Below are 12,755 nucleotides of genomic sequence, written 5' to 3'. Positions count from 1 at the left end.
GCTTAGGGTACTAACAAAATTTATTTTATATAATCGCCCGGCGACCCTACACAAAATATTTTGGCCACACTATTTGAAGTAGAGACCCATAGTTTAAATACCAGTGACATAGAATGTAAAAACCTACAAACAAAAATTCAAAGTCAAAGTAAGTGTCAATTTTAATCGAAACTAATATTACAGATACTGTACTGTAGACTATGAACAGACTTTGAACTACCAACATTTTTAAAAGCCGGCACAAGTCATGTAGCGCCCCCTACACTTTTGACGTGTTCTCGTCAGAGTGCACCGTATCAAGCCTAGTACTCAAACTCCAAACAGAAATAAACTATATAAAGTAAGTGCCCTGTAAAAAAAGGCCTTTAATGTTCTATCAATAAATTAAGTTATTACATTAAAACAGCATATTGGTGGAAGCTTAATTGTCCAATAGATAATGATACTTGACCAGGATGTGTCAAATAATGTAACAAAATAATGTTACTTTGATGTTTGTCAGAAAAATATCACAGGGTGATGTTATTGCCCTACTTGACGTGAACCCACTGCTTCTTGTGAAACGGGTTCAACACCAGTTACTAAACGGAAACTCTGTGGTCTAGTTGTTTTGACACCAGGCTAGTTATCTGGAGGTCGTGGGTTCGAATCACTTTCGTTTTTTTTTGCAAGTATTTGTGAAAGAACTGAGTATTCAGTACGATAACACGTCAGGTAGGGCAAAAACATCAACTCCTAAAATAATCTTAGTCCCTAAATAAATACAGCTTAATTGGTAATAGCTTGATATGTAAATGAAATGTAGAACTATAATAATACTAATGAATATAACAGTATTAATTAAATATTATTAATAGTAATAACAATACTGTATAAATATAGTGAAAGTATTATTTAAAAGAAACTTGAAACATAAATTTATAAAGGTGGGCACACATTGCATCAACGGTCGTTGGCCAATGTGATTACAAATAAAATGCAACAGCAGTGACATGTGAGCAATGAATCGTTTTTTTAAAAATTATGAATCACTCAGCCTCCCACCAACAATCAGCAGACAACGTTGCGTCGTCAAGTACTCACAGACAGCAGACACGGGCTCTATGAACGTCGGATGACACAGCAAGATTGACTTAAACATACTGTATAAATATCAAAATGATTTGTAAAGAAACTACATATTCATGGGAAATTGGGTAAATAATGTAGATTTACATTAAACACTGTACTGTCAATAAAATCTGTTAAAAATTTGGTAAGTGTATATATATTTTTTTTAATACAATTATGGGTAGGTTGTCAAACATAATGCAACTTCAACATTCAACTTTAGCATTAAAATAAACCATTTTTTACATTAGAATATTTTCAAGATGAATAAATATGTTCATTTACAAGATTATATAATAATTTATTATTATTATTATTATTTATAATATTTTTTATTGTATCAAATATATTTGTTATTGCAATTATGTCATGATGAGCATTAATTTAATTTGCATTATTATCATTATTATTACAGTACTGTATTATAATTATTATTGATAATATTTATTGATATACAGTTGTTTAACTCTTCTATAATAAACATTTGAGGAGTGAATTTAATATGCAAAGTAGACCTTTACCATGTTAGTATTTTTTTTCACCAAGGTTCAGTTATGTATCATTCTGTATTGTATTGTTTAATTGTGTCGGTTTTTTATAATTTCTTCTTTTGACCTCAGTTTTGGAAGGGTTACTCTCTATAAATATGGTTCAGATATAAAAAAGAAACCTAAACTATAAATTAATGTTCATTTCTTTACATGTGCATTAAAAAACCCTGTAACCTACAATGAAGGTAAAAAAAAAAGCAGTAACCATAAAAACTAAATGTTGATCCAGTATAACAATTGTTTTGCCAATAAAAAATAAAAAAAAAATATCCTGCCAAGTCTCTGTTGTAATTGGTTATTATTAGCCTAGATGTCAATCATTCAGCTGTTCAAAGTATTCATGGACTATTTTTTGCTGTTCATCAGTTTCTATTGACCCATGTCGTAATTCTCGTATTTTCTCAATCGCTTTTTCAGGTCTCAGGCAATATGTCTTAACGAAATAGCAAGCAAGTAAAGAACCGGTCCTTCCACAGCCACGTTGACAATGGACGGACAAGACCTATTTAGAAACGAAAAACAAAACAAGACATCAATGCTCAATCAAAAGAAAATGATTAACACCTGTCTCTTTCTACACATTTAATTAAACAGCAATTTTACATAATGGTTATCAGTTTATGGTTTTAAATTTATAAAGCGCAAAATACAAAGCCTCTATGTGCTTTTTAAAAAGTAGTGTAGCGATGTCTGGAAAGCAAAAAAAAAAGATGAAAGTTCCAAGTTAAGCCAGAACCAAAACCGCAGGAAAAAAACAATTCAATTTTCAAAGAAATATTTCATTTTGCTAGGCACTATTTTTAAATTTTGTAAAAGCATATATATGCCTTTGCATTGGTCATTCAAAGCTCCTAATATTCATACATACAATAATTGTGACATACATACATAATACATACAAAGATACAATACCCTACTTTATGTTCATAATATATTACAGAGTATATCTTTAAAATTCATGGTAAAATACTTAGTTAATAATCATTATTACAACTTTTATTATCATTATTAATCATCATCAGGTCTTTATTTTATCTTACCTCTTGCTTTTGTTGAGCATCTTCAACAATATCTATAAACTGTTTAACTTGGTCTAAATTTGGTGCTTCAAAATCGTCCACTCCAATTGACGTCCACTGCATACCTGGACACTGTTCTATATCTGGCCGCTGCTCGGTGGCTACCGAGATCATGTGATGTATACCGACAGAACTCAGGTATCTCAGGTGTGAAGGTTCCGATGGGAAGGCATGTGCTGCAAGGAGGCTAGGAACAACCCATGAGAAGTATGGAGGAACCTTATCTCTGGAATCTGAAAGCCTAAATAACATGGATTGAATTATTAAAATGTACAGGGCAGTATTCACATTTAGCTTTTTCGTTGCAACAATATTGATACTAATATGTACTGGTATGAGCATTATATGTCCACATATTACTATTATTATTATTATTATTATTATTATAACAAAGCATTGCGGTATTAAATAATTATGGTGATTATGATTATGATTTTCATGAATTTTAAATTTTTGTCGCGTAATCCCTTTCTTTTATTTTAAATATTCAACTGTCAAATTGTTGTAAATTTTATTTGTCAGAGATGCAGATAAATCAAATGAAATGAAAAGATGATGATGATGATGATGATGATGCTGATTATTATTATTATTATTATTATTATTATTATTATGTACATACGATAAATTATGGATGTAGTTATGTTAAACACTTAAATCCACTCTTTACCAATATTATTCAGGCACCCTTATTTTTCTACAGTTAAAACCCTGTAAATGGGCTACAACTCTCAGAGAGTTTTGCCCTTTTTCCCAAAAGAGCTCTGTTGTCTATACATGATGAAGATGAATCAGAAATTAGTAAAAATAATAAATTGTTAAAAAATGCAGAAAACATGCCCTCTGCAAGTGGAAATGGCACCGCAAGCAGATAGATGAGTGTACCTTATAAGATTTTTTTTATTTTATTCTATTTGAACCATATTTCATGAGGGTGAACCAACCAGCAGAAGCTGATAATTAGGGACCCTCAACATGTAACAAAACAAATTACTGAAAACATCTTAACTACCAATTTACAGTAAATTAGAATTAAAATATAAAATATAAAAAAATAATACAAACATTACCACTTAAAACTAATATAACTAAAAATAAAATATGCAGGTTATTGCAACAGCCATACAGTAAGAATTAAATAAGAAATTAAACATATCCTTAAAAATGAATTTTCTCATTAAGAAAATAAGATGAAATTGTCTACTGTGGGGTTGGGTCAACTGGCTACAGTGATATGGTTCACTTCAGTTGACCTGTCTGCCCAAATTTTTATTTTTTTAAATTTGTTTAATATGTTTAAAAGAAAGAATAAATAATGAAACAATAATGAAATAAATAATACTTTCACAACATCCATGACCCTTTCAGGTGATTCCTAATTCTACTACAGTAAAAAATCAAATAGAAGACCTGGGCTTCTTTTCCTTTGCAAATTTTGGATATGCTTCTTTTCGAGATGGGCTTCTTTTCAAGGCTACTTTTGCAAAGTAAACAGTTGGCTTCTTTTCAAAATGAATGCTGTGAATTTTGGAAATTACTACTATAAAACAATATATAGGACCACTATAACCTCAGTCCATATCATGGAGTATTCAATTTCTTTGGAATTCATATCCAGTGTACTATCTTGAAAAGAAGCCCATGCAATCTTGAGAAGCCCATGGAGTTCTTTTATAGATGGGCTTCTTTTCCAGGTTACTTTTGCAAACTTAAACTACATTTACACGATTACACTACGACACGACAAGGACATGATACAGATGCGTGCAGTGTTGAAGAATACAAACTACGAGATGATATGTCATTGTCGTTTCTTTATCGTGTGTAGTGTAAATCTAGCTTAAAGAGGGGCTTCAATTCAAGATTCGAGGTTTTACACTATATTATATTCATACCTTGTATGATTTTTAGATTTGAGGAACTCTGAATACTTCACAACTACGTCCTCTTGACTTGCAGTTTCTATTGATCCTGGTCTCATCATCCGCACCTTTTTGATAGCATCATTCGCTGAGATGCCTTCAGCCTTGACAAGGTAACTAGCCAGCATTGTTCCGGTTCTTCCCCTTCCACGGAAACAGTGAACCGAAACAGCCTAATAAAAGAGGTTTCCACATTTCAGTGTAAAAATGTAAGGGAGCCATTACTCTTTATATGAAAGAAACATTGAAAATCAGTTTTTTATACAATTATAAAAATATTTATCTCTTTAATTTGTTATAACTTTAAGTTATCACACTCTAATTTCTTTATTAAATTTACCCTTACTAAGTTTTTTTATATTTTATTTACATTATTTTAGAAAAAAAAAAATATTTTTAATAATTTCAACTTACTTCACCAACACCAGATGCTGAATCAATGATATCAACAAATGTTTCAATTTGAGATATAGATGGTGGGGTGAAATCTTCAATTGGAATCCTCGTCCATTTCAATTCTGGTACGGTCTCAATGGGTGGAGTAATGCCCTCACTCATCAGGGTAACTAAATGACAAACACCGATGTTGAACAGATACTGCAGGTGTTGCTTGGTCTCTGGAAGAGCATGGGCAGCTAGTCGGTTTGCTACAACCCAGCTGAAATTTGGTGGTGCACTGCAGGCCATAGCTGAAATGAATGAATAATCATGAATGAATATAATATAAATATATAAAGTAAAATTAATTATTTTTGTTTTTTCAATTTACTTGATCTTGAGAATGGTTCCATGATGGACCCGAAACGTCGATCTTTCTTGTCATTAAATTTTGTTTTGAAATTATATAGTAAGCGTCTCCTAATTCGTAATAATGGCAATAAACAAAAAAATAGGAAGGGGGGGGGGGAGCCTGAGTAAGTAAAATGAATTCCTCCTTTTTGAATGCCTGCAAAGTGTACAACCTTTATCGGATCCTTTACAACGCAATATACAACTGCGTGCCTGTATTATTAATATTATAATTATGCAGTGGCATACTAGCGCAGTTCTACACTTAATTACAGTAACTTAACAATGATCTCTGAAGTTTTGGATATTCCGCAAAAGTAGATCGGTAGACTGGCTTCTCTGACAAAGTCTAAGCACAGCCCTGTCCCCTAGTTTTGATCGCCTGATGTAGCTAGGCCCAACTGAGGGCCCTAACGCCCAGCACGATAGAACTTGGAAGTTTGATTTTGAGGATGAGGTGAACTTATGCATTAGCGCCGAAAAAGGGCTAGGCCTAGCCTAGCCCACCACTCGTCGCTGGTGCGTAAAGGGTTGAAACTTCTACCTCCTAGTAGTACGGTGTTTTCGATATAGGCTGGATAAGATCTAGGCCTAGCCTAGCTAGTACTGAGTAAGCCTACTAGATAGGCCTAGTCTAGGCTAGGCCTAGGCCTACTTACTATACTAGCCTAGGACCTATTTCAGTTTACACTTACATTACAATTTTGTTCTAAAAATAAATTCCAATAGAATGATTTAAAACCAGAGTGTTACTACTGCATTGGATTGTGCTATTGTATTGTGTTGTAGTAAATTGCTTGCCCTATTTAGCCAAGCAAGGCCGACCATGACTTCCTTTGTTTTTTTGTTGTGTTTTCGACTACAGTGTAAACCATGACCTATCGTGAGCACTGAACCATGAAGTATTAATTAACATGATGACCTTTTTTTTGTAGGATGCGCATCCAGGATGCATTGTGCTTTAATACACTGTCAGCCAACACACACCACAGAAAGAAAAATTAAACAAGAAACCACTCAGCGCTCTTTACCGGTATCGGCGGCTGCTCATCTCTGATAACTGAAATTGGATAATTATAATTTATTGTCTTAAGATGAGTTCGGACATTAAAAAGGGATATCCACAGGTAGGCATAGACATGGTTTTGGTGTACCGGTTAAATTATACAGAAAGCTAGCGAAGGAAGATGACTCCTTATAGTCATGGATTAGGCTAGACTTCGATAAAGTGGAGAAGCCTGTCCCCGAGCCTGTCCCTAAATTCAGATTCAGATTCAAATATCGTTTAATGTCTAAATAATTAGAATTAACGAGTACAAAACGACGCCGCATTTATGAATAGGCCCTATCTATGATGCCTATTGCAGCTCAGCGTTTACAAATCTATAAGGGCGAATTGAAAATTTGTTAGATTATCACTGTTAGACTATCACAAAATCGGGAAATAATTCCCACAATTTAGCAATCTAAGATATTAAAACAGGTGTAAATTTTAAGTAATTTATACCTAGTGTCCGGTAATCTAGACATTCTTAGGTTCAAATCCCGATTAAAACGTGTTCTTTAGGCTCAACAAAGCTTTTTTTCATTCTAATGAGGTTCCGATATTACAACCAAAAGTAAAACACACAACAGATTCAGATTAATTTACATCACTAAACAATAGTATTACATTCAATAATACAATTAAGACAAAAAAAAAAAAAAAAAAAAAAAAAAAAAAGACAAGAGTGGACTAACAATCCCATTTATTTTCGCAACTGCTTCATGAATGTCGTTACGGCCAGTAACGTATCATCATACAGTATGTCAGTAGTTCCTAAAACAAATTGAATTTTCGGCCTACATGTGTTTTATATAATTGAAATTCCATCCCAATACGCCTCATAGGCCTGGGGGGAAGTTCAACATTATTTTCTTATCTAATCCGGCTTTGTCATCTTCCTACAGCAATACGGTTAGTACCTCATGTGAACCTCCCTGACGGCCTATGCCTCTTGTTGAGTAGTTTTTGACAGCCTTATCAAGTATGACAAATAACTGGGAAGTTAAGCAAATGGAATCAATGCATGAAGACATTATCAAATATTTATCAAAATATTATTCCCCAAAATAGCTCAGCTCGATTTAATACATTCTTCGGGGACGTTAAGTTAAAACACGAACACATCATGGTTTATTGTATTGGCATTCTATTCGTGAGGGAGGTTTCATTTACTAAAGTTCAAAGAGAACGTATTCATAATGGGACGACTTTTAGTGTAGGCCTACCGTAGTAAAAAAAAAACAAAACAAAAAACAAAGGCCAAATTATCAAACCGTAGTTCAATGATTTACAGGTTTACTATACGAAAATGTTTACATTTGCTGACAGAAATGTAAGGGATACACAGACAATAAGATCACTGTTAGGCCTATTACATCTATGACTGGAAATCTATAGGATTATTTAAACCTAGTTTGCCGAAAGTCAATTCAAAGCAGTAAAACATTGACAACAGCATAAAAATGTGCACTCTTTTACCGTGTTTCGTATAATATAGCGGCTTATTGTAATTTAAGGATTCTTGATTAACGCAATTTGGCTACCAGCCAGGAATTAAAGGAATTAAGTAAATTAATAATAATCTACAGTATATACAATTACAGTACCCGTGGTGGCTCCAGAAATTTTCCGTCAGGGGTCTGAATCAAAATCCAAAGTTCACGGGAGGGAGAGTTTTTTTAGGGCGCACACGATGCGTTGTTCTTTTCTTTCATTTCAGTTTATTTTAATTATTTAAACACCGTTCATTGCAAACGATTTCCTTTTAATCTTCCTAAGGTAATAACATATTGACTTATAGTATTAGCATCAGTTTAGATGTACAGTTCGTCTTCTTAATCAAGACCACCATTGGGACCCGAAAATTTCGGGGTGCTCTCCGGTTTAGTTTCCGTTAGATTTGTGTCTAACAAATTGAATTTTTTTTTTTTCGTTCTTTGAAAAAAAGTAATCTTGAATTAGAGAGGTATCGGAATTGGTCTCGAAATCACTGTATTAAGATAGTACGTGGCGGTTAAATTCTACTCAAGAAAATAATTGTGAAAATCTATAGGATTAGGCCTACTGCGGTAAATGAGTATGGTGATGGGCACCCGTATGGGTAGGCCTATCCGACCAGTGTGTCGAAATCCAGTTTGCCGAAACTCAGTTTGTCGCCGCTATGGTCACTTTGCCGAAACCCACTTTGCTGAATTCAGTTCACTGAAATGATGACAACCCAGTTTTCCGAAACTCAGTTTACTGAAACCCAGTTTTGCCGAATCGTGTCTCACCGTCCTACGTACAAATGTACAGCATATCTGCTTTTGAAAGAAAAAAAAATGATGGGTAGGTTATGGAGGAGCTGTATTTAAATACAAATTAAAAGGTAAAATACTGGGAAACAATTAATGCTCTAGAAAACACACGGTTATCAGTTAAAATTATAATTAAAATAAACTGAAATGAAAGAAAAGAACAACGCATCGTGTGCGCCCTAAAAAAACTTTCCCTCCTGTGAACTTTGGATTTTGATTCAGACCCCTGTCGGAAAATTTCTGGAGCCACCACGGGTACTGTAATTGTATATACTGTAGATTATTATTAATTTACTTAATTCCTTTAATTCCTGGCTGGTAGCCAAATTGCGTTAATCAAGAATCCTTAAATTACAATAAGCCGCTATATTATACGAAACATGGTAAAAGAGTGCACATTTTTATGCTGTTGTCAATGTTTTACTGCTTTGAATTGACTTTCGGCAAACTGGGTTTCGGTAAACTGGGATTCATGGATTTTGAGTCGACAAACAAGCATTCGGCAAACTGGGTTTCGGCAAAGGTGGACCTGGCAGTCAGGCATCCGGTAAACTGGTTTCGACAATCCGGCCTGATCCCATATATGGTATTCGCCTGTATGACCTTGCCTAAACACCTTTTCCATAAGTCTTTATAGGCCTAGTTGATGTATTATGACAGGTATTGAAAAATTAAGTTAACTACTGTTATTATGGAACTGGGTTATGCGGATTAGTGATAATAGTCCGGGTTTGTTGATTATTATAGCAATTCATCGAAGTTTTTTTAGTCATGGACCACCATACAAAAAGCAACACTAAAGCATTCACACTATTATCTATTATCGGCTCATAGTAACTTAAGATCTTATCGTATGTTCAGTTCGTCGAATAGGCTTGTGTAAAATTTTATAACAATATGGCCTGTGTATGGATTTTTTTTTTCTCAAAAGAGTCATAATAATCTGCCGTAAATGATGTTTGTGAGCTCGGAGACCCCCATATCAAATCTAGTGAGTGATTGTTCAAGGTATAATTAAACATTTCTATCGGGTCTTTAAAAAATGGTAATCAGGTTAGAAATATTGGTTCCTTGCGCCTCTATATAGCCATAATATTAATAAAGATGATGATAATAATAGTAATGACAGTGATGAAGATGGTGAGGAGCAGGAGGAGAAAGAGGAGGATGTACTCTCTAAATGCAAAAGAGTGAAGTGCCTACAGGGACCACTCTTAATGGAGTGGGGGTGGGGGGGGAAGAGTGAGATTTCACTCTATTCAGAGTGAATTTTAGTAATTTTTCACTATTTTAAGAATAATATTCACTCATTTATGAGTGAATTTTCATTCAAGGAAGAGTGAAATTGGAGTGGTCCCTGTAGTCACTCTTTTCGAGTGAAAATGCACCTTTTTTACATTAAGAGAGTAGGTGAGGATGATGATTATGATGACTTTTATCATCATCATAATCAACATCATATCACCATCCTATATATGTTATCGTCGATAGACTACATTTACGGTACCTTCGTAAAAATAGACGCTATTCAATATTATATGTTGTCATAGAAACAGTACCACGTACTGCGATAATGCATATTTGAAACCAAGTAGGCCTAGAGGATCTACTGCAAAATGGTGATGGGATTCCGTGGTTTATTTGGCTTTGGTATTTTCACTATCCGTTTTATCGTTCATTCTTAGTTTCATTGTGGCGCTATTAGGCCTCAGATATCCTTGAATTTACTGATGTTCGTGCATTTTGAAAAGTTCGAAAAAAAGTTAAACGTCCTTGTATCCAAGGGGTTCTATGGGTATGCCACCCTCCAAAAATAACTTAAAGGTCCACATTTTTAGACTTCCAAAATTTAATTATACATATATATATATATATATTATATATATATATATACATATATACATTATATATGCGTTAACAATCCGCCTTTTCTCTCTTAAACCAATCTGGCTATTCTGGATACACTACGTTCATTTTAGAACCAAACGCCGAATTTATTATAACCTCCCTTAAAAATATCTCCAAGAGTGTTCGACTAACAACCTATTGGTGGACATGTATGGTCCCTGGTGCTTATACAAATACAATTATAAAACAAAATCAAATAAATGGAGCTATAAACCCTCCATGGATGGACATGTTATATACAGATGTAAAGTAAAATAATTTTGGTGCAATTTTATTTTGTTTGATAATCAAACATTGTGGCTGTATACGAACAAATGCTACATTTTGTCGAGCGTTGTGAGTCATGGATACGTTTGTAAAGCATTGTTGACTCTGATACAAATTAAACAAAGTAACGACTTGTGTTTGAAATGAAATGAACATCATCATAAATACGAATATGGTATTTGCATGCTCAAAATGTTACTGCTATTAGGCCTACACCAAGGGAATATTTTTTTTTTTCAATTTTCAAATTCAATTTTATTTTTATATTCAATGTCAGCATCAGCTGAATTGCATGATATTTACATGACACATTAATTGAATCGCAGTACAGAAATGATCTGATAATAATAATAACAACTGCTGTATAAGTCTACTGTATGCCTATAATGACTTATCGTACCATGGAGGAATTAATTTAATCATGATACACAGCACTGTCCACATCATACATTCGGTATCGTGGCATTTTACTTAAATCATCAATCGAAAGCATTTTGTTGGATTTGATTAAATTGGATTGGTGGGTATGATTGTAGCCCCAATATTTTATTTCCATACTTTAATTTTTATATCATTTATTCGCGGATAGGTCTTCTACTAGTTAGTATATGACTCCTGTTCACAGTACAGTATTAAGGTGGCCATTATTGTATTTTATAATAATAACAACCACGTCACGTGACATTACGAAATTCATATCCAGTTATCGCCCGCTGGGATGTCATCATTCCAAAATATCATCGTCATTTTTGGCTCAAATTTAATTGGTCGATGGAGCGGGGTTGCCCTAAAACCTCAACGCTCCAAGCGCGTTCTCCGTTGCCAAAGTGATCTGTTATCGGACTCCCTGTAATGTTGCCCTCTTTAATATAATTATTGATGGAGTACATTAAATCTGTTCAACATGTCATTGGGAAAAGTGAATGGAATGTTTGATATGGCTTCATGTTTCAATGCTTTTTTGAATAATTTGATAAATGTACAACCTAGCATTAATGTTGTATTATACCTTGTGTCCATGGATTTAGGCCTAACTATGTCATCTCCCTGATACCATACAAAGATGATTTTGTTTTTAATATACTGTAGTAAGGCCATGTGCAACGTAAGCATAATAAGTTGGTTGCCATTAATTAGGCTCTGAATTTTAATGATATTAAAAAATTGACAGTTTTAAATGATACAATTCCTGTATTCTTGTACATAAACGTTTAAATATTTAAAGGAGTTTTGTAATAAAATGTATGCAAATCAACGAAAACGAACTTTTCTTATCTGTTGCTAGTTTGAAGCCTATTTAATCGCTTTAAATAAGATACTCTATTTAATTAATTTGTTGTGGTTTTTTCGAATTTTTGATTTTTTAATAAGATACTCAAATTTTATTAAAAGTTTGTACATGACTGTATGTTTTATTCTAATCATGTCAATCAAAGGGTCACGGCATATTGGCGTTTAGCCTATAGTATATTGAGTTATAGGAAATTGTCTTTCAATAGAGCTGCAAAAAAGCATCGAAGTCGAACTTTTAGGATGACAGTATCAGCAAAACACGAACGTATCAGTCTGCACACAGAACACGAAGCCTCATTGGAACACCAGGCTTACTGAGAACAGAACATTTGATAAGTGAGCGTTCGTATCTGGTAGAGAACGAAGAACTTTTGTCTCATTTCGAATAGGGACAGCTGAAGATGATATATTAGGGTTATGGAAAATGAAGCTGAATTTTATAGTGTGATGCTCGTATGACAAAGTCAATGACGGCGCACGGGTAGGAGAATTAA

General features: G+C 33.8%; 2 protein-coding genes across 2 annotated transcripts in view; one reads left to right on the top strand and one right to left on the bottom strand.

The window, feature by feature from the left end:
* Positions 1-1,770: 1,770 nt before the first annotated feature.
* Positions 1,771-6,332, bottom strand: LOC117111838 (protein tyrosine phosphatase domain-containing protein 1-like). The gene is made up of 5 exons (XM_033254847.1): positions 6,147-6,332; positions 5,077-5,351; positions 4,636-4,835; positions 2,702-2,981; positions 1,771-2,163 (listed from the first exon to the last, which is right to left on the bottom strand). Exons 2-5 carry the CDS (start codon positions 5,347-5,349, stop codon positions 1,975-1,977), a joined length of 942 nt encoding a protein of 313 aa, XP_033110738.1. The 5' UTR covers positions 5,350-5,351; positions 6,147-6,332; the 3' UTR covers positions 1,771-1,974.
* Positions 6,333-6,419: 87 nt separating this feature from the next.
* Positions 6,420-12,755, top strand: part of LOC117111825 (venom phosphodiesterase 2-like) — a 39,850-nt gene continuing 33,514 nt past the window's right edge. The window contains exon 1 of the mRNA XM_033254809.1: positions 6,420-6,578. Within this exon, the coding sequence (XP_033110700.1) occupies positions 6,546-6,578 (33 nt within the window). The 5' untranslated portion in view covers positions 6,420-6,545. The remainder of the gene's footprint in view (positions 6,579-12,755) is intronic.

This window comes from Anneissia japonica, unplaced genomic scaffold (genome assembly GCF_011630105.1).
Source record: "Anneissia japonica isolate Jap-2015-1 unplaced genomic scaffold, ASM1163010v1 scaffold1203_len951721_cov167, whole genome shotgun sequence".
Classification (NCBI taxonomy): domain Eukaryota; kingdom Metazoa; phylum Echinodermata; class Crinoidea; order Comatulida; family Comatulidae; genus Anneissia; species Anneissia japonica.
The sequence above is the reverse complement of the archived record's forward strand: the minus strand, read 5'-3'. Positions and strand labels throughout refer to the sequence as shown.

Coding starts and splice junctions, on each gene's coding strand:
- LOC117111838 (XM_033254847.1), bottom strand. CDS start 5,349: ATGGCCTGCAGTGCACCACCAAATTTCAGCTGGGTTGTAGCAAACCGA. Junction 2,982..4,635: donor AAATCTAAAAATCATACAAG/GTATGAATATAA, acceptor CATGTTATTTAG/GCTTTCAGATTCCAGAGATA. Junction 2,164..2,701: donor ATGCTCAACAAAAGCAAGAG/GTAAGATAAAAT, acceptor GTTTCTAAATAG/GTCTTGTCCGTCCATTGTCA.